Source organism: Octodon degus, unplaced genomic scaffold (genome assembly GCF_000260255.1).
Source record: "Octodon degus isolate 3935 unplaced genomic scaffold, OctDeg1.0 scaffold00012, whole genome shotgun sequence".
NCBI lineage: Eukaryota > Metazoa > Chordata > Mammalia > Rodentia > Octodontidae > Octodon > Octodon degus.
The window spans coordinates 28,506,252-28,527,836 of record NW_004524588.1 but is presented as its reverse complement, the minus strand read 5'-3'; the positions used below and the strand labels follow the sequence as shown (position 1 = coordinate 28,527,836).

Below are 21,585 nucleotides of genomic sequence, written 5' to 3'. Positions count from 1 at the left end.
AAGCTTGTTCTAAGTAGGTGCTTTAGACCACTGAGCCATCTCTCCAGCCCCTAAGCAGGCGTTTTAGACTGCTGAGCTATCTCGCCAGCCTAGAAACTTAATTTTGAGTCTGGCTTATTTATTATACTTGATACAAATTTAGACAGTGAAAAATGTTGCTAAGAAGATATAGATAGGTTTGTTGTTCATTATTTTATTCAATAAAAATGTTTTGTGCACCTACAATATAAAAGGAATTTACTACATACCACCTGGCATGTCAAGATAAGTGTAGTCTAGAAATCACAATCCGTAAGTTAATATTACTCTAATTTTTCTTCCTCTGGACAAACCTCTGGACATGTTTATACAAGGGAAGTATAGAAGCATAATACAACCCTAAACTGGCTGTACAAGTTGTATTTATTACTCACAGTCCAGACAACACTAAAGGCAAGAAAAACATTTTTTTTTACATAAATTAACCCATTTACTATAGGCAAGACATGTCTCAAACAGTAAGAGCTTCTACTGGTCTTTCAATTCCTTCAGTCTTCTGATGGCTGACTTGACTGTGACCGCAGAAGTGGTGTTGTAGGTCCAGGCGCCACCAGCCACGGTCTTCATGCAGGAGCCACGGTGCCAGATCCCCACGGCCCGCCTCTTCATCCTGGTCTTGCCACAGAAGGAGCAGGTGTACTTGGTGTGCTGGCTGATTTCAATCTTCTTCACCACTTTCCGGAGGGAGGCACCATAGCGAGTCCTGTATTTACCGACAATGCAGACCTTCTTGGTGTGCTTAGGCATGTCGATGTGAGGAGGCTCAAATGCAGAGAGCAAGAGAAACATTTTTTTTTTAAATTATTTTTCTTTCTTTATTTTTAATATTTATGTGTGTGTGTGTGTGTGTGTGTGTGTGGCCAGCTCAGCCCACCAGGGGGCAGGGCTGGCTGGCATGTGGTGCTGGGGATTGAACCGCGGTCCCTGGGCTTTGTTTAGCTTGCTTTAAGTAGGTGCTTTAGACCACTGAGCCATCTCACCAGCCCAAGAGAAACATTTTTAAAGAATGAGTTTATCTTCCATATCAGACTAGGCTATGTTTCCCTGGCTAGTTTTTGGTATATAGCATGGTTTTATGATTTTATTTTATTTTTTCCCCATAATTTTATTGATAAACAAATAGCAATGAGACAGTTTCAAACCAAATTGGTAGGAGAGTTTCAATAATTAACACATTGCATACATTCTTCCTAGTGGTTAATGTTGTACAAGATGTGGACTTGATAGCATATTTACAAACACCATTAGAACAAATCCCTCTATTCATTAAGAGAATGTAACTATATATCTATCCTATCCACTTTGAATACACAGATACAAAATGGACATTCATCTGTATCCCCTTTTTTTTTGTTTAATTCTGTCATTTGAATATTATAGGTGTGTGAACTCAGCAAAATATTCTAAAAGAGTCCAGTAGCCCATAATAGCATTGGGTCTTCCGCTTGACTGGCAGTGTCAGAAATTGTTGACCTGAGTCCGCTACAGCTCAACATAACAGCATGTTATATTTCATTTTTATACTTTTCTGCTGGGTGGTTAAGACCAAGGTAAAGCAGGACCTATGCAATTGGGTCTGATAAGGTCAGTGAAATCCCCTCAGGATTTATCCTGAGATCCTGTACCTCAGATTGTAGAACCTTTGTCAGTGTCAGCCATGTGGATGAGTCACAGCCGTTGCTTGGCCAATGTGTTCTCTGTGAAAGCCTGAGAGAATGTTTTCTTTCCATGTGACTCTCCTTAGGCACACTCTACATCATCGATCACTTTCCTCTTTGGCCCCTTCTGATAATCTCCTTAATCAGAAAATTTGGGACACTACTGAGTTACATGATGTTACAGTACAAGTTCTTATATGTCCTGAGTCTTAATTGACCTTGGAAGGCTAGGGCCAAAATGTTGGCTTTCCTTGCAGCCCTCCTTTTTCTCTAATTTTGGTCTGCATACTTAGGTTGCTAACCATCCAGAAGACAAGCTTATTATTATTACCAGGTTTTATGATTTTAAAATTTAGAATACAACCTAGAAGGTCTCTAAAAAGGGTTATAGGAGTAAGAGAGTGGAAGCAGAAGGTTTAGCGTATTCTGGGAAGAGGTTGGTTCTTTTCTCTTTGCCTCTCTTCTTTGCCCACTGCCCTTCTCTGTTGAGACCAGGCTGCCCTGCAGAGATCCTGCCGGCTCTGCACCCCACACAGCCTTCTTCCCCTCTCCTGGAACATGTGTGCCTAGAGCTGAGCCAGTTCTGTTTCTCTTATGAGAAGCAGCAACCTCAGAGGGCGCTTGTGCCTCTTGCAGGACCTCTTTAATTCCAGCTGACTGCATCACTTCCAGTAACATCTTCAGCCCTGCATTATATCAAATATAGTAGTATTCACTGTTGCAGCAAACTTGTCCCTGAATACACTACTTATGTATAACTGTATTTTGCTTCAAATCTTCTTACATATTCCATAGCATCTGTATATATGTTTTAGGTATTATCCCTGCTCAGTTTTAGCTTTTCTGTTTTGTTTTGTTTTTTCAGTACCAGGGATTGAACTTAGGACCTTGTGCTGGCCAGGCAAGCACTTATTCCACTGAGCTATCTCCCTGGCCTGTCAGTTTTAGCTTTAGTTGTTCCTATGATTGCATCAAACGAGCATACCTAATCCTTTTTGTTGTTGTTATGTTTTTTTTTGTCCTGGGAATCAAACTCAGGACCTTGTGCTTGCCAGGCAGGCTCAGTGCCACTGATCTATCTCCTTAGCCCAGCACACCTAATCCTGACTTGTACGGTGCTTCTAGTTTGCTTGGATTGGTCTACAAAGTCTGCGTCTGGATTTTCAATTGCTTTTCACTGGAGCTCCAGTAGCACCATTGATTAGTGTGGGGTACTTATACAAGAGTTTGTCAAATATGAATCTATTTCCTTGATCTTTTATAGGGTGTCACACACAAGAAAGTGTTTAATAAATGTTTGTGAGCACCTGAATTTGAAAGTCCATGGCCATGGGCTAACAAGCAGTTTTTTTCTATCTAGACAGGATAGGACAGGACACTGCTTGACTGGCAGGGGATGTAGGATAGATATAAAGAATAGCTTAATCTTTATAAGGTCTTGACAGAAGGGATCATGGTGTCTGCCTTGAAGGCCCTTGAAAGGGGAAGCAACTGCTCTTGATAGATAGCTTCATCTACTCCATACCCAAGTGGGGGTGGAGAGGCGACTCTTGGCGTTCAGCTTGGTGAGTAATCTCAGTGACGGTATCTCTAGAAGTAGAACCTGAGTGCATGCTTGGACAATAAAATCATTGTCCCTATAAAATGAATAGCAATTGTTTATTGAGTACAAAATACTTCCTATCCATTGCCTCTACATCCTACAATGATCTGTTGAAGCAGATATTATTCTCATTTTGAAAATTAAGGAAACGGAGACATAGTGGCATAAAATAACTTGCTCTAAGTCACACAGTTAGAGGTGGTAGACTTGAGACAGAAACTTTCTCTTCTCTTAACCCAAAGATAGTACTCCTTGTTCTAAGTTTTGGAGAGCGAACAAGTGTCAGTGACAATGGCAGTGGGAACCCCTAGGTCCATGCAGAGTCTTCAGCATTAAAATCTGCAGATTCAGAAATCAGAAAAAATAACTTAGGCCCACTAACCTGAATTTACCAACTTACTTGACTTGCATTGTGATTTTCTGCACAAAAATTCACAAAATATTTGTTGAGCGAGTCTCAAAACCTAAGTAAGTGATTGTAAGCTATAGGCCACAGCCCAGTGCAAATCATTACTCAAATTTCTTGAGTGGTATCAGGATGCAAGACCTACAATTTTCTATTTACCAATGTACAGACATCATTTTCCAAGTAATTTGCTATGTGTTTTAAATGCAATATTCAGTGAGTCATTGCTTATTTCAGGGGGTTAAGTACCATTAGTTTGTGGCTTCTAGAATATTCTTCAGTCTGTTGTAAGTTGGTTTTCTTCTCTGTGGAGACATTTCCATTTATTGCAGGAGTTAAGTCAGAATCATAAATTTGGCTGAATGAATTCTATATATTAACTTTTATTTATTCTGGATCCTTTTTTTTTTTTTTTGCCATGTTACATGTGTACCTATACTGGCTTTTGTGTAGTTGTTTAGGTGCAGGTAAATTATATAAGAACATTATAGAGGCTTAATCAAATGGGGGAATAAATGAATGTATGAAGTGAAATAAAAGATTAAATGACGAAGACCCTGCTTGGGTGGCTCGGTGAATTAAACAAAATAAACCTTGACCCCAATAACTGAAAAATGAGTATTCAAACAAGTGAGTATTCAAACACTTTGTGCTAAAAGGAGAATATGCTAATAATCATCATCTTGCTTTTGAAAATATTGACAGTGGCCCTGGAAAGGATTTGGAGCATTAAAAAGAATCTCCTAGTGGGAGGTGTAGAGCTAGGACTACTGGGCAGAAACAGTTTGCTGCCACAAGCCAAGTGCTATCCGAGGCAAGGAGGACTGATGAGTAAGAAGCAGATGCTCTTGAACCCTGTACGCCCTCCCGAGGGTGCTGTGCGGTTTGTGAACCAGGGGTACGTGCTATCGAAAGCAAACGTCAACCTCCCCTTGACCTCTTTCTCTCAAGTTACTTTTTGTGTAACCCACATTATGTCACTGTGAAAGTCAAACAACTAACCAAGTGTTCCCAGAGCATACACGATACCAGACTTAGCGCCTGGCTTTTTTCTTTACTTCTGCTGGTGAAAGACTTTCTGGCTCATGGCCAGCCTGTCTGTGTTGGTGTGTGGTGGTGGGATCTTGTGCTCTCATTTCTTCTAGATGGACAACCTTTGTTTCCAGTGAAGTGAAGGAAAGGAGATGAGGAAGCTAAGAACAAGGCAAGAGCCTCGTGGGGCCCCTTCTTTCGCCCAGTGTGTTGCTGGACCCGCGTACTGCTCCCCAGCACACATATATCTTGGAACCAAACATTGCTTCTTTCTCACTGTCATAGCCAGTGTCTGCCAGGGTCATTTGTAGGGGGATATACAGAAGACAGAGATCTAGACATGGAAGTACAGTAACCAAATAATGTGGGAACATGCAATGGAGTACATGAGCCCCCCCAATCCATCTACTATCAGTGATAACCTGAGTGAAAAGAAATGAGGAAAAACTGTGCATACTTTCAACCAAGACATGAATCAGAATGACAAACAGTAAGTACTGCATTTTGTGGATTCTTAATATATAGAGCAATATTTAATATCCTATTTAATATTTACAGTAATATGGAACAGGTATAATTTTATAGTTAAGGAAAACAAGGTACAGAAAGGTTGAACAAGTAGTCTAGCCAACACCATTTGACTAGTGGGTAGAAGCATGGGGATTTGAACTTGGGCAGCCTGTCCCCAGAGCCACGGCTGTAACTGTGAAGCGCTGCTGCATCCCTGAGCTGAACAGTGCTTGAGACCTGGGATGTTGTTAGTGAAGTGAGAACCCTGCGAAAGTGCCCTTAGGAACAAGGCCAGACGTGGGTCTGTAGGGTATGGGGTCAGTGGCGTGAAAATGTAGCCACTAAGAAAGTTAAAACTGAAACCAAAACCTATTACTAAGGGGACTTCATGTAGCAAAGAGGAACCAGTTGTGGGACCTGAACTTAACAATAATGAAGTAGGGCTGGCCAGATAGCTCAGTGGGTTAAAGCACCTGCTTAGGCAGGTACAGGGGCCGGGAGTTCGACGCCCCGGCCTGCAGTGCCCCCTGGTGCGCTGAGATTGCAATTGAGACTGGGTGTGGTAGCACACACCTATAATCCCAGCATTTGGGAGGCTATAAACAGAAGGATCACTACAAGCCCGATCTAGACAGTGAGACCCTGAACACCCTGTACACTGTCCTAAATTTAAAAAAAAATGTCCTCAACACTGGGCAGCCAGATAGTACAGCCACTGAGCCATGAGAAAGGAGTCACGTGGAGAGTTGTGACTAAATAGGCACAAATGCCAGTGTTCTGGGCAGTGGGATCAGCACTGGGACCTTAGGCAGCAGCTGTGCTCACAATCTGCAGATATCTCATCGTCCTGGAGGAAAGGTGGATGCACCTTAACCCTGGGCCACTTTGCTACTGGGGGTGTTGATCCCAATTTTCCTCTCATTTTGTGAGAGCCCATTTATAATAGGTATACTCTCCATTCCAAGAAAGCTCACAAAACTATTTAAAGATGAATAATTTCCTAAATTCATATTATAAGACTGATTAAAGCATAAATTGTCTTTATTTGATGATATAAAAGTCCAGTAAGTTGTTGAGTTCAGTTGGGATTAGATGATAAAAAAATGTTTGATTTTGAACATAATTGCATTGCTTTCATCCATACAACCGAGAAGAGTCTTGTTCCTGGCTCCCCCTTATTGCTAACCCATCCAGGCTACACTCCTAAAAGCCCCCAGTCCTCTATTTGCATCCTATGTCGTGCTTTTATGGTGATCATGTTACAATATATAAGGATTCGATAGAGCCTCATTTCTGTAAGTTACCAGATGGATTTTTGCCACATGATATCAGCTGCTACTATTTGCTATACAGCCACAGCTGGTCAGTTTAATATGAATCAGACTGATGATGCGAATTATGACATTTCACATTATCAGTGAATAAAGAAAGATACTATGCACAAAATGTATTAGAGGAGCAAAATCTGCAGGTAATTTAAAAAAAATTATCCATAGGAATTCATACACTACGAAAAGTTTCACGTCTCTCCCCATCACTGTTTTTCTTTCTTTCTTTCTTTCTTTCTTTCTTTCTTTCTTTCTTTCTTTCTTTCTTTCTTTCTTTCTTTCTTTCTTTCTTTCTTTTTTTTTTAACTTTCTGCAAAGCTTTATTCCGGAGGGGCTCAGTCCTTCTTGGCAGCTGCCTTCCTCATGGCGGCCAGCACGTTGCTCAGCTGCTCACGCTTCCTCCTGGTGCAGATGTGTGTCCCCACCCTTTTCTTGATGAACTTGAGGGCGCGCTTGTCCTTGGAGACCTTGAGCAGCTCCATGGCGCACCGCTCATTGGGGGCGAAGCTGCACAACTCCCGGGTCGTGTCTCGCACGAACTTGGTGTTTGGTGAGACGTCCGCGGCGGCGGCTGTGCCCGGGTTTGCTCACATTCTTAGTCACCTTGTGGCCCTTATTGAGGCCCACGGCCATGGGATAGCGGAGGGCCATGGCCACTCTTTTTCAGTGGTTGCTGTGGCGGAAGGGCCATCACTGTTTTTCTAGTACTTAGCTTCGTACCTGGCGCAGTAGGTGATCGATTCCACTCATCGTGAGAAGCCGTGAGAAATGAGCCAGCAAATACTTGGTGAATGCCTGCTGTATGGCCAGGATCTTTTTGCTGCTTACCCACATGTGTAACTAGCGAAATCTACCTATTAAACAGAATACAAACAATGACTGACTAAGGGGACCTACCATATGTAGTGTATAACTTTTGGAAAGTTGCCTGCATTTCACGTACCTCTCAGCATCTTGGAACTAAGCTAAAGAGAATTTTCTGAGGATTACACGTCCAGATACTGATCCTGTACTGTAGCTCTCAACTAGATAATTTTACTGAAATGCTTGTTTACATATTCTTTTTTTTTAAACTCTAGGATAAGATGAACAGAATATCTCATTGAAAAGCACCTCCTTCTCCTAGAGTCGAAAGAGCACTTAAAACAACTCAAATTCGTTTCTCAATTTCAGATATGTGGAGAGAAAAGCATATTAATCTGTCAAATCTGTTTATAAATTAACCCAAAGTAACGGAAGACTATTGGTAAAATTTTTGAAATGCCCAAGAATAATGAAGGAAAATATTGTACTTCTCTTTAGTTGTCATGTTTATACTACATTTGGCTTCTAATTCAGCATATTTTAATGAATTGATGGTGCAGTAGAGACACAAATCTTTTTTGCAAGGTAGACATTCTCAATCTTTTCCCTTTAGTACAGTATAATGTGCTAATCCATTTAAAAACAGAAATAAATGTAGGTGTAGATAATGGTTAGTAAATGACATGTATGAAAAATCCTACTCAGAGATAGTCATTTTATACCAGCTTATCATTTCTGTAGACTTCATTTACTAAATGGAAAGAAGCCAAGAAATTTATGAAGGTTTATGAAGGTATGTTTATTGCATTTTAGTAATATGTTTAGGTTAAAAAGATTAAAAAGAATAAAATAAAAACCTCCTCTTTTCAAAGAGATATATATAAAGAAATATAAATGCAAAAAATTTGTCACTAGTAATTTTATTTCCAGAAACAGCCATGATAGCATGCAGATATATATTTTTCTATGCATATTTTACTTTACCTGTTTAAAAGCACACTGTATGTGGTGCAGTGACTGGTGGGGGTAGTGCGAGGCAAGCGCGAGAGCCTGGGCAGGGAGTGAGCTGTCCAAAAATGCCCTTGGATGCTGCAGCTGTCAACTTTCAGTTGGACTCTCCTCTCTCTCTCTCTCTCTCTCTCTCTCTCTCTCTCTCTCTCTCTCTCTCTGGTGGAACCAGGGATTGAACTCAGGCCCTTGCGCTTGCCAGGCAAGCTCTTATTCTACTGAGCTATTTCCCTGGCCCACCCCCTTTTTTTTTGACTCTCATCTATCAACGCTCCCAAATATTCATATGATCTACCACACCCTTAATAACTTGAATCTAACAGAAGATGTTGGCCAAGACAATCACCAAACCAGAAGCCTCTGGTCTTGTAGTTCTTCGGACTGCTTTAGTAAAGTGATGTCCCCAAGGAAAAAGAGAAGACCTGCTTCTAGAGATGGCTTATCTGCCAAGAAGAGTAGACATGATAACATGTATAGAAAATATGATTCAGCTAGAATGAAGACAGAAGAAGAGGCCTTCTCAAGTAAGGCGTGCTTAGGTCAGTCTGAGTATGCAGTCTCCTCAGTGCTGGGATTACAGCTGTGTACCATCACACCCGGTCTCGGGGTAGGTTCAGCGAGCTGGGATTACAGCTGTGTACCATCACACCCGGTCTCGGGGTTGGTTCAGCGAGCTCAGCAGCAGAGCTGGCACCCTGTGTGGTGCTGGGGATCAAACTCCCTGCGCTTGCCCAAGCAGGTGCTTAGTCTGCTGAACTGTCTCACCTGCCCAAAACTTTCTTTTCAGTGAACTCAGAGAAACTAGTAGTATAAATGAAAAAATTAGCATGTAAAAATGTTTTTGAAACAGCAATAATAGATAATTAGGGGACCTATCTGAACCTCTTTCTACCTCCTATTTATCTCATTTCTGTTTTGGTCTCCATTTTGCATATATACTTTGAGTTTCTCATAAGATAAACTAAGTGATATTAAAACTTATTATTATTATTATTTTTGGTGGAACCAGGGATTGCCAGGGAAGCGCTTATTCCACTGAGCCATCTCCCCGGCCCCATTAAAACTTATATGCCTGACTTATTTCACTTAACATATTGTCAAGTTGTATCCACTTACCTACAAATTCAGGTTTTTTCTTTAAGGAAGAGTATTATTCCACTGTGTATAAATACAGCATATTATCTGTTCTTTTTTTTAGTAGAAAAAGCATTTTATGTATATGGAAAAGCTATAATAAAATCTGTAATAGGTGTCAATGTAATGTTGCCTCTACAGAAAAAAATTCAAATGTGAATAGCAACCAATAAAAGTTACATATCTTCCTACTTAGCAGTGCAATTAATTCACATTTTAATAATGTTAAGTCAAGCAGGACAAAATTAAAACAAGTGTTTCTCCAGTATCAGCATACTGAGAGTTATAGTGCAAAGTTCATTCTAGGTTTAAAACATCTGCAGTCATTCTACAGAATATCCTAAGACAAGGAAGACACAGTTAATTCATTTAATTATCAGCAGTTGGGGTTTTTCAATACCATTCACTGAAAAAACATAATGAGCTTACATACACGTAAATAGAATATAGGTAGTCAATACAGTAAAATACAAATTATGAATTGAGCCAACAAAGAATGAAATCTGAGAACATATTTATAAAAGTGATGACTTCTCAGGCAATACATACAGTATTAGGTAAAAACACTTAGTTTCAGCAAAAAATAATTTGGTCTGCGTTCCCGACGGCAGGCACAGCCCCCGGCCACGTGCGGACGCACAAGCCGGTGAGAAATCAGGCCTCACTGGAAACACTGAGCAGAGGTTGGAGAGCTGCTTCTTAGGAACTGAGGAAACTCATGCATCAGAAAAGGTGACTCATAAATATACCAAAAGAATATGGCTGCACAGATATCAGAATCTGATCAGATAAAACAGTTTAGGGAATTCCTGGGAACCTACAATAAACTTACAGAAACCTGCTTTTTGGACTGTGTTAAAGACTTCACAACAAGAGAAGTAAAACCTGAAGAGATCACCTGTTCAGAACACTGCTTACAGAAATATTTAAAAATGACGCACCCCCAAAGAATATCCATGAGATTTCAGGAATACCATATTCAGCAGAACGAAGCCTTGGCAGCTAAAGCAGGACTTCTTGGCCAGCCTCGATAGAGAAGTCCCAGTGGAGGGACCTGAGTGGAGGCTGCCGTAGGGGTTGCTCTGGGAAGAGGCTGCGTCTGGTGGAATCTCTGGAAGCAGTGGGCACCGTGTCAGAACAACTGTCGTGACCGTTTGGCAGGTGGAAACCACTGGAGAAACACGATTGCTGCTCACCAGGAATAATCAAAATAAAAGGCCTGGTTGAAGCGACGTTTGTTGAGGCCTTAAGATTTAGCAGCTTGGTCCTTTCATCAGAAAGATAAGCCGCTGTTTCTTCAATTGTGACTGTTAATTTTAATGAAAAATAGGTGTTCAATCATGTAAGAGAAAAATTTTATTACTGAAACTGAAATAAATGGAAATACCACTGCAAAAAAAAATAATTTGGTTACTTTATAGCTGCACTGTAGATCTTATAAGCTGAAGATGGCACCTGTCCAAGCTCATGCTGAAAAATTAGATTTTACAGTAGTTATATATTAAAGGGTTTTTAGAAAATAAAAAATATAGCCCTTGTGTTATGACTTAGATGTAGATGCCCCTGCAAAGCCCGATGCAGCCATGGGGTGGGCTCGTGAGTGATTCATGACCCAGAGCTGGGATCACGGGAGAGCGCTGCACCTGCTGTGCGGCGGACGCCTGCTGCGGCACGTGCAAGTCTTGCTGTCTGCTGCCACTCTGCCTTTCTATTCTTGCTGTTTTTGCTGTCTTCTGCTGCCTTGAACTGCTGCCCTCCGCCTTGTGCCACTCTGCTGTGGACTGAAACCTCCACAAACTGTGGGCTAAATAAATCTTCCCTCCTTTAACTTGGGTGTCAGGTATTTCGTCTCAGCAATGAGAGGAAAAGTAATTGTGATACCTTGTGATTCGCTCATACCCTCCCACCACATACAAACTTCAAAAGTTATTTTGCTTAACTGGGCATGGTGATACACACCCACAGTCACAGTTGCTCAGGAGGCAGAGGCAGGAGTACAACAAGTGGAGCCCAGCCTAGCAATTTAAGATCCTGTTTAAAAATCAAAAGAAAAGACCTAAAGTGTAACTCAGTAGAGGCACAAGCACACACACACACACACGCGCGCGCGCGCGAGCGCGCGCGCATGCACACACGGGGAGAGAAAAAAGAAAAGAAAAATATTTCTTCTAGTGTTCTGAACACTTAACTTCATAGGATAGATTGATCTCGAATCTCTCATTCTCAAGTTCATTACTGCTTTAATGTAATAAGTCAAGTATAGTCAACAAAGATTTGTTGACTAGCTATGGCCTGCGTCTGCTTAAAAATATTTACACTGTGAAACAGTCAATAATGTCTGGAGTCAAGATTCAGACTTTTCCAAGCTGAATATAAAAACTTTGTTCATGAACACTAGATGAGCCTCTGCACACAGGACAGTTCCCTCTAACACTGGGTTTATGGAACTGTTGACATTGGCAACTTCAAAACAGTGTTGCTTGCCATTGGCTAAAACTAAGGAATCACACCTTCAATTAATCAAGAAATATAACATCAAAACTACCTTGGGTTAGGACAAAATATTTAATATTCTTACAAATCTAAACTCCTTAGCTTCTAACTGGCTTTTCTACTTGAGTGGTAAGATGTCACACAAAAAGTGCAGTCCAGTGAGAGGGTGTCCTATTTCTACTTGGGATCTCAGCATGACTTTGTAAACATACTCAGGGATTTCTTTTTTCACTTCCACTTTACCTTTGCCAATAAACAAGCCCCCACCCTCTTCCCTGTTTATTTTGAACCTTGCTGCCTGGGTTGGGTGCTCTGAATCATCCCTTCTGACCAGCCTCTGAAACCAACAAGGACTGAGCTCTCTGCACTGTGTCCTTGTTAGGGTTTTGCCCTTATTCTGCTCTAGGCATCTGCATCCTTTTGCAGTTTGTCACTACTCAATGCAAAATGTGCATTGCCCTGTTTCATATTTTTCTCAAGTGGGTATACGTACAGGGGTTTTTTGGGGCCAGCATTATTTATTTATTTATTTTATTTTTTAAAATTTATTTATTTGTATGTGTGTGTGTGTGTGTGGCCAGCTCAGCCCACCAGGGGGCGGGGCTGGCTGGCATGTGGTGCTGGGGGACTGAACCGCGGTCCCTGTGCTTTGCTAAGCTTGTTCTAAGTAGGTGCTTTGGACTACTGAGCCATCTCACGAGCCCAGCATTATTTATAATAGTGAATTTAAAAGCCCACCTTCATGCCCAATGGAAGGGATGGTGTAAAATGGATGCATTATAGTATGATGTAATGTTTTGTTTTGCTTTTTAATTCAATCATTTTTTTTTTTTTTTCAGAACCAGGGGATTGAACTCAGGCCCTTGTGCTTGCCAGGGAAGCGCTTATTCCACTGAGCCATCTCCCCGGCCCAATTCAATCATCTTTTAAAAATTCTAAAAGATATTTACTTTTTTAGGTAAAAACTTCTAAAATTAGAGTTACAAGGGCACTTCTTTAAAATGATAAAAAAATAAAATAGCTATCCTAAACCAACAGCTGTTTACATACATAGTGAGGAAATACACTAAAAGCATATAAAAAATAAAACAAAAACATTGTTTCCCAAACGTATTTGCTACTTGTTCACTTCCACTCTTCATTGCGTGCACCTCATAATTCTGGAGCCTATGAGTTTCCTTGGTTTCTGCCAGAGATGTGTAGTGCAGGTAGTGGACAGACTGGTGACATAAGGGTGGGCACCTCATTGCTTAATCAGGCCAAATGCCCATGGCAAAGCATATATGAGCCACACAGATTGAAGATTAAAAGTGTGGAGGAAGTGGGAAAACTATTTCTATAAGTTACATCAAGGGAAACTATATATATATATATATATATATATATATATATATGTGTGTGTGTGTGTGTGTGTGTGTGTAGTTCAGACTCATAGTGATCCTCCTGTAATCCAGCAGCTGGGATTACAGAATGCGCCATCATGCCCAGACTCCATGGCCAGCTCAGTGTGCCCCAGGGGTGGGGCTGGCGTGGCATGTGGTACTGCGGATTGAACTGCAGTCCCTGTGCTTGGCTAAGCAGGCACTCAGTTTGCTGAGCTATCTCTCCAGCCCTGAAACAATTTTTTTCTAAAATAAATGTTTAGTCTTTTTTAAAGACTGATTTATTATCACACCCTTTATCTCACAGTATTTGTAGAGTGGCGATTGTATGAATTTTTCAGTTTTGTTTTAGCAAAAATACATATTACACATATTTTGTAGCTCGCATTTTCACTCAGCCATCCATTAAGACCTTTTGCCTATGTAATATATGCTTGTCTAAACCATAAAATTTTAATGGATATTTCCATCTTTTCATACTCATACAACAAAAAGGAAACCCTTTAGATTTTCTTCATGTTTATATTCTGGAAGGAATAAACCAGAAAGTTAATCAAGTTCAGAGTCATTGTTGTCCTTTTAAGAACTCCAACCTCCTTAGTTCCCTGAATGTTCTAACCAGATTTATACGTCTGTCTAAACACACACACACACACACACACACACACACACACACACACAGCAAGCACCAGAGGGAGAATGAGAGCAGAGCGAGAGAGAGTATTGGGGGCCAGCAGATGACGTGGGAGGCTGCAGTGCTACTCAAGTGATGTAAGCCCAGTCACAGAAAAGCAAAAGCTACCTTATTCCACATACATTAAGAGTTTGAAAGAGCTGACTAAGCATATAGAAGCAGACAGAGGGACACCAGTTGTCACGGGCCCTCAGGGAACACTAGGAAAGGAGAGTTGAACCTCTGGACCAACAGATCCACAGTTTCAGCTATGCAGGATGTATATGTTCTGGATACCTGCTAAGCCTTGTGCAATATTGCGCTGTACACTTAAGAGTCTGTTTTAATGGTAAATCTCATTTTAAGGGTTCTTACTAAATAAAATCAATTGTTAAAGCAAGAGACTAAAAGGCTGATTAAATTTCTGTGTACATGAACAGGACTTGTTAACTGGTTTTCCATATTACTAGTATGTGTTGCAACTGCGAGACTCGTTGGTAATACAGCTGTCTTTAGTTTTATCTGGCTTAATTATACTCCTTGCTTGGAGCATGTGTGTGGGCTAAAGAGCTTCCTTGTGGCTTACAATTCCATTTTCCACCTCCATAGGAAGGTGGAAACTCCTGGGTGGCCAACTCCTGTCTACCTCCCTCCCACAACTGAAACTTGATTCCCTTTAACTTTTTTCCTTGACAGTCTGAAAAGCCTTGCCTAACAAATGGCAAAGGAATGAGGTTGCAGAGATAGGTGCCCGAAAGACACTTGCTCTGACTGTGACACTCGATGAATACAGAGTACAAAGGACAAAGTGGCAAGGCAATTAAGGAACTGTCACATCAAAAGGCAGGTGGGCCAGGCTACTGACGGTAGACACGTTAACAGCTGGCTTTCGGCTTGACGTCAACCTTTGAGCTTAGGCCTGCAATTGTTCTGCTGCTATCATTTAATTGCATATATGATGGCTGGCAAGTCCTGCAGAGCAGAGATCTTCATCTGTTTGCTTAGTTACAATCCGTGTGCCTCGCATTTAACTGGCAAAATTTATAGCTTTAGCAGGTTGTAAAACCAAACAAGAACTAATCCCTAGCACAGCTCTGCAAATATAATATAGAACAAGTCTCAGTGCGTTTTTGTTAGGAAACACCTTAGAAATAGCTCTGCAAGTCTGATAACAAAAGGACTCAGGCTGTAGTATATACAAGTAAAGAGAATCTAAAGAATTTCACAGTCCTCATCAGTAGTTCCCAAACTATAAGCTGGGAAATGGGAGCCAGGAGAGCTTTCTTCACAGGGGAAGCACATCGGGTAGTGGGAAAGTGAGCAATGGTGGTTTTCCCAAATGGGTAGTCAGACTGCATCCACACTTTTCACAGAGGAGTTATTGCTATTTCCTGACCACCTTGGACGACCTAAGAAATTGAGTCTGAATGGTCAGCTCTCTCAAGAAAGCTTTCTTCTTATGCAATCCTGCCAGGACAGAAGTAGTTCTTACAACGCAGGTAAATGGCTAGGGCAATTTCTACCTCTGTCTCTGTCCCTCTGTCTCTTTCTCTCTCTCCTCCTCCTCCATTCTCTCCTTCAAAAACCAGTAGTGTGCTGAATTCCACTAAGCAACAAAGATTCCATATACACTAAAGATTATTTGGGGAGTGGTTGAAAAAAATCTTATATCCAGCATTAATTTTTTTGGTACGGGTCTCACTATGTAGCTCAGACTTGTAGTGATCCTTCTGTCTAATCCTCACCAGTGCTGGGATTACACGCATGTGCTACCGTATCTTGTGGCTGATACAGAGCGCCTTGGGGCTCTGGGGTTAGCATGGCATTCAGTACCAGGGACTGAACTCAGGTCTTTAGGCTTGCCAGGCAGGCGCTTAGACCACCAAGTCATCTCCCCCGCCTTCCAGCATTATTAATGTAGTTTCACCCTCATAACCTTTTCAGACCTCTGGGCTGTGGTTTATCTGGTCGCAGAAAACTGGGCTTAGAACTACAAGATTTGGTTGTCCCATTACTTTGGATTTTTTTTATACTTCTCATACAAGTAACAGGCATTTACCCTTCCATTTTCACACTTATCAAGTCATTTACATGACCCTCATTTCATTCACTCTGATCCAACAAGCATTTCTTAATACTTAAAAGCTCCTAGTCCCTTTCTAGAAGGAGAGTCGCAGGAAGGGGTGTGATGAAACCCAGTCAGACTCACTGTTCTGTTCTGACAGGCTGCTTGAGAGGGATTCATTGGTTAAGAAAGAATTACCTGACCTGTGGAAAACATTTTTTCCCCAACTTTTTCTTTAAGTGTGCCCTGGATCTATGTGAGAAATGGGGTCAGACAGAGGGAGGGAGAGGAAAATAAAGAACTGATCTTCCAGATGCAGAGATGCCTGCCTCTGCCTGGTGGTTTCAGTTCAAATAGAGCCAAGCTCTGACGTGGGGCATATATCACAGTAAGCTCAGTCCAGATTTGTTTGTGTTTCAGAGACCATACAGAACTTTGAGGGGCCAGGGAGATGGCTCAGTGGAATAAGCTCTTCCCTGGCAAGCACAGGGGCCTGAGTTCAATCCCTGGTTCTGGAAAAAAAAAAAGAAATAACTTTGACTCACTCATTTGACTAAAGATTCGAGGAGGCTTGGGGTAGAGGAATGGGACAGTGCTGACAATTAGATACAGAGAGACTAGGTAATTGGGGTGATATAATGTTAATCTTAGCTATCCTTATACAGCTGAGAGTCCTGAGCATTATCTTCAGGAGTGCAGAAATTAAATTGCTTTACCAGTTCCCTATGAAATATAAAATAGGAATGCCTTTCATTTACCTTTTAACTTATTTTATGAATATTCCTTAGGCATTCCAGACCCTTACTGTGATATTTACATGTTTACCTCAGTATCAGAATGATTTTCTTTTGTTAAAGCCTTGCATTCCATGACTTACATGTGAGTGTGAATAACCCATTTTAGGAAAAGTCAGTTTATTTTTTTAAAGAGGAGTTAAACCCTTGAAATATTTAAAATATCATGCAAATATCTCTGACTTTAACCAAAATTTTACCAGGTATGTTTTCACATCCAAACTTTATCAATCGCCTGTTTCATGAAGGAGAACATGAATGAGCACACAAAGCGCAAAACCCTCAAGTGAGCATAGTGAGTTCTCAGGTTGACAGACCATGACAGTTTTTTTTTTTTTTTTTTTCTTTTCAGAACCGGGGATTGAACTCAGGCCCTTGTGCTTGCCAGGCACGCGCTCATTCTACTGAGCCATCTCCCGGGCCCTGACATTTTTTTTGAGCCAGTAAACTATTTCACTTAAGTACAAAAGAAAGAGCTTATGAATTTGTATTATAATTTGTTTTGTTTTGTTTAAGGATTTAGCAATGCCTTGGACAATAAATTGTAGATTGCTGTTATTTTATACATTCTTAATAACTTAACTATTCTTACCACACTCATTTGCCCAACTATACAGTTAAAAAATTGTGCCTGACAAAGGAAACAATGCTTCTCTCTTTGCTTTTTTGAACCACACCTGTTCACTGGCTTCTCACCATTTCTCACTAAGTACATAAGATGGACTTTGAACCATCTTTATCTCTCCCCAACGGGAAAAAATTGAAAATACACTTAGCAGGTCAGTGTTCAGTCTCAGAAACCTCCAATCCAACTGAAAACGGCAGTCCCCTCTGAGGGATTGCCAGGGAGATCTGTTCTGGCTGGAAGCCAAGGTAATCAGAATATTTGATCAGGAGCCTCGGGGAGCTTGGGTTGAGCCCCGCACGCCAGCCAGTGTAGGCAGGTGTCTGAAGGTGCAAGAGGGCCCTGTAGACTGCCTGGATGTGTGCGTGCGCGCCCAGCAAGGCTTCCTACAGGAAGTTACTGCCTCCTTCATCCTCTAGATTCCTTCTTAACTTCCTTGTCCTCACAGCTTTAGCTTCTTTTCATTTCATATTCGAATTATAGTGGTTTTCCAAGGGAACTATATACCCTACTCTTAATTCTGATTTTATCCAACTTACCTTTTACTGATGACAGAATGAATGATTTATTTTCTTAGAAATTTTTTGTTGAAGTGTATATAACATACACCCATAAAAGTACTTGTATAAGCATATAATTTATCAAGTCACACCCGCTAACCAGTGCCTACCATAATAAACACAACCAGAGTGTCAGAAGCCCTCCTCCTGTCAGCGGTACAGTACTGCCTCATACGTGATTAAAAATCAAATTTTATTTTAAAGCATGAATCTCACCATATTGCCCTCTTGCTTTACTAACTCTTTCAAGTACACTACACAGCATTCAGGATCAAGTTCTGTTTCCTTAGCTAAGTCTTTCCCTAGTAATTCCTAACTTATGGTCCTGGCCTTTGCAGTGCTGCTTCTTCTGTTTAGATGAACAACTCAGCCTCCCTCCTTTTCCATTTTAATGATTCCTAATTATTTCAGGGACTATCTTCTTAAGTCTTCCATGATCCCTTCCCTTCCCCCGTCTTTTTTTCCCTCATAGATTTTTGGGTTTTTGGTATGGGAAACCGCACTCATGACCTCAGGCTTGCCAGGCAGGCACTGTGCCACTGAGCTAAGTCCCTGTCTCCACTCGTAAGTTTTTGAAGGCCAAAATAGTTTTCAGCTCAGTTTCCCAATTTGTTCAGTGAATAAATGAGAACATATAGAGTCATTACTTTACCAGAACACCTTTTCTCCTCTTTCTCCCCACCTTGACTCTTTCACAGAAAGATTTGTTGCCTGGTGACTAAATCACTATACAGGACCTTCAGCCAGTACTTTGTGGAGAGTCTGTGGCTGGTTTCCATCAACCCAGTCACACCCTTCTTCCCAATTTCTCCGTCCCAAAACCAAGATATGATTCAGGTAGGGGCAGTTTGTGGTCCTGAACCATAACAAGATAAGTGGGCACAACGGGAATTGATAATCATGAGATCAGAGGCATTTTCCAATGTTGATGTCATTGGAATGTCTGTAACATTTAAGGGAAAATTAGGAGTTGGCGAGGAGAGCCAGCAAGACAGTAGGTTAACATACCAAATGCCTACCTACCTTGTCTGGACACAGTAATCAGCTCTAGCTCTGACAACTTAACTGAGATAGGGAAGGAATATGTGTATAAATATATAGAATTTTTGCATTGCATAAAAAGGAAAGCTGGAGCTGGGGAGATAGCTCGGCAAGCCTGGCACGTGCAAGGACCTGAGTTCCATCCCTGTACTGCATGCTATGCTGGCCCCGGAATCCTGGATGCACTGTGCTGGCCACCGAAACCTGGCATGGTGCTGCAAGCCTGAAATCCCAGTGCTGGGGAGGCTAAGATAGGAGAAGATCACTATGAGTCTGAGCTGTGTAGTGAGATCCTGTACCAAATAAAGAAATAAATAAATAAAAGATTTTTTTTTTAAAAGGAAAGCCAATGCATTCTTTTTTGGGGGGTTGAAACAAGTTATTTTTGCTTTTGTAGTTTTTTAAATTAAAATTAAAGTTAAAATTCTTGGAAATACCTAGTTTTTTAACTTAAAAATCTGATTTTCTACTTGTGAAGTCAAACCAAGACAGAAATATTATAAAGGGTTTTCTGTGGAGGAGAAAAAGTTACTACTTGATGGATAGAGCCGGAGCACTGAGTTTGCTTCTGAGGGCTTCCAGGTAGAGCCACCAGAAACAACTTTTATTGAAACATTTATACTCTGTTCTTTTTTTTTTTTTTTTTTTTTTTTTCCAGCCTTTTTGAGACAGGGTCTCACTGCGCAGTTCAAACTGGCCTTGAGCTCACTGTGTAGCCCAAGCTGGTCTTGAACTCCCAAGGATCCTCCTACCTCAGCCTCCCAAGTGCTGGGATTATAGGCGTGCACCATCACAGCTGGCTATACTGTGTTCTTGTTAATGAAAATGTTCTTGATAATAAATGCCAATGGCATATGTGTGTGTGTGTGTGTGTGTGTGTGTGTGTGTATTTAAAGCTAGAAGAAAACATTCTGAATGTTTTCACCATAAACTGATAAATGTTCCTGGACAGTTTACCTTGATTTAAACATTACATAATACATACATGTATCAAAACATCACATGATAAATTTTTATTTGTTAGAAATTTTAAAATAACAAAAATATAAGTAAGTAAAAATAAAAACAAATGGTAAACCTACGTTTATTTTCTGTGTCAATTGGGCCAAAACACTTGGGATGGTTCCCTTCCCAGCTCTATTTGTCCCCCAACATCTGTCATTCGTATCACATTCTAGGCAGGGATTCCAGGATGCACAGCTGTGATTTACTTGGATTTTTCTGGAAAGTTTCTCCTTTTCTTTGGTCAGTAGACCTATCCCAGGCCTATTTAGGATTATATGTAACAGAAGGTGAGTAATATGTGACTTCAGATGGAATTGTCTGATTGCTGCCACACTGATAGACCTGGAAAGGCTAGTGACAGCCACCGGGTGAAGGGAAGCCCAGACTTTGGTGTAGAAATGTTTATTTTGGTCATCATTTTAGAATTTGAAGTAATCTGCATAACCTTCCTGAGCAGAAATTGTTTCCTGAGAACTTAATAAAAGTAATAGGGCTGTTCATTTACTCATATCAGAATAGGCAATAAACTCCCTGAAGGGCCTAGAGGCCTTTTTTTTTGGCTTGCTCAGAATGCCTTCAGGGCAGATTTGGCTGGCTTGAGTTGTCAGATCGAACCACAGCAACCTGAGCCTGACTTCTTTGTTGAAGCAGCCACTTAAAGAGCTGAGCTAAGGGGCAGGCCCCATAGAGGCCATATTTTAACTTTGCTTTCTTTTTTTCTTTCTTTCTTCCTTTTTTTTTTTTTTTTTGGAGATTTTTGCAAATTGTAATTTTTGTCTTCTTGCAATTCAGGCTGGCCTTGAGCTCGCTTTGCAGCCCAGGCTGATCTCGAACTCCAACGAGCCTCCTTCCTCAGTCTCCCGGGCGCGCCCCACCACGCCCGGCAATTTAACTTCGGTTTCTGAGCCCCCTGTTTGAAGACTGCGATTGGCAGTCACGAAGGCTGAGCCAGAGTGAAGGAAAGAATGCGTTGGGCGCCCCCCTCTCGGTTACCCTCGCAGCTTCTGTTGGCCTCCTCTGCTAGAGGACGGTGCACGCGAATGCTCGCAGGGCAGTCACACTAGAAACTGCGCTCCGCACAGCGCGCAGCCTCCGCAAGGTCCTGACCGCCGCGCGCCCGCCGCATCTGTGCGGCGCGCTCCAGCGTTCTCCGGCGCTCCTTCTCGCTCCCTCGCTCACTTCCTCCTTGCCTCTGGGGGGCGTCGCTGACCCGGAGCTGGCCTCGAGGAAGGAAGCGGACTCCGATCTTCAATCCGGGCGAGCCGGAGGAGCCGCCCGGACTGGGGCTCGCGCGTGTGCTGTGCTGCCCGCGTGGCCGGCTTTGGGGCCTCCCGCCCCGCCGCGTGCCCAGCAGCGGGCTGGGACCGAACGCGAGCGCAGGTGGCAGGCTGCCGCGGGCAGGGCCAGCTCCAGGAGCGCGGCGGG

At 41.7% G+C, this 21,585-nt stretch overlaps 2 protein-coding genes and 1 pseudogene across 2 annotated transcripts in view; 2 read left to right on the top strand and 1 right to left on the bottom strand.

Annotated features, from left to right (window-relative positions):
* The window catches only part of CUNH11orf97 (chromosome unknown C11orf97 homolog), a 25,003-nt gene extending 17,314 nt beyond the window's left edge, over positions 1-7,689 (top strand). The window contains exons 3-4 of the mRNA XM_023709522.1: positions 4,412-4,537; positions 7,656-7,689. Coding sequence (XP_023565290.1) covers positions 4,412-4,537; positions 7,656-7,660 — 131 coding nt within the window. The 3' untranslated portion in view covers positions 7,661-7,689. The remainder of the gene's footprint in view (positions 1-4,411; positions 4,538-7,655) is intronic.
* LOC105741462 (putative 60S ribosomal protein L37a) lies at positions 504-786 on the bottom strand. The gene has a single exon (XM_012513605.2). It carries the CDS (start codon positions 784-786, stop codon positions 508-510), a length of 279 nt encoding a protein of 92 aa, XP_012369059.1. The 3' UTR covers positions 504-507.
* Positions 7,690-10,247: 2,558 nt separating the features above from the next.
* Positions 10,248-10,590, top strand: LOC101568490 (annotated as a pseudogene).
* The last annotated feature ends 10,995 nt before the right edge of the window (positions 10,591-21,585 follow it).

Coding starts and splice junctions, on each gene's coding strand:
- LOC105741462 (XM_012513605.2), bottom strand. CDS start 786: ATGCCTAAGCACACCAAGAAGGTCTGCATTGTCGGTAAATACAGGACT.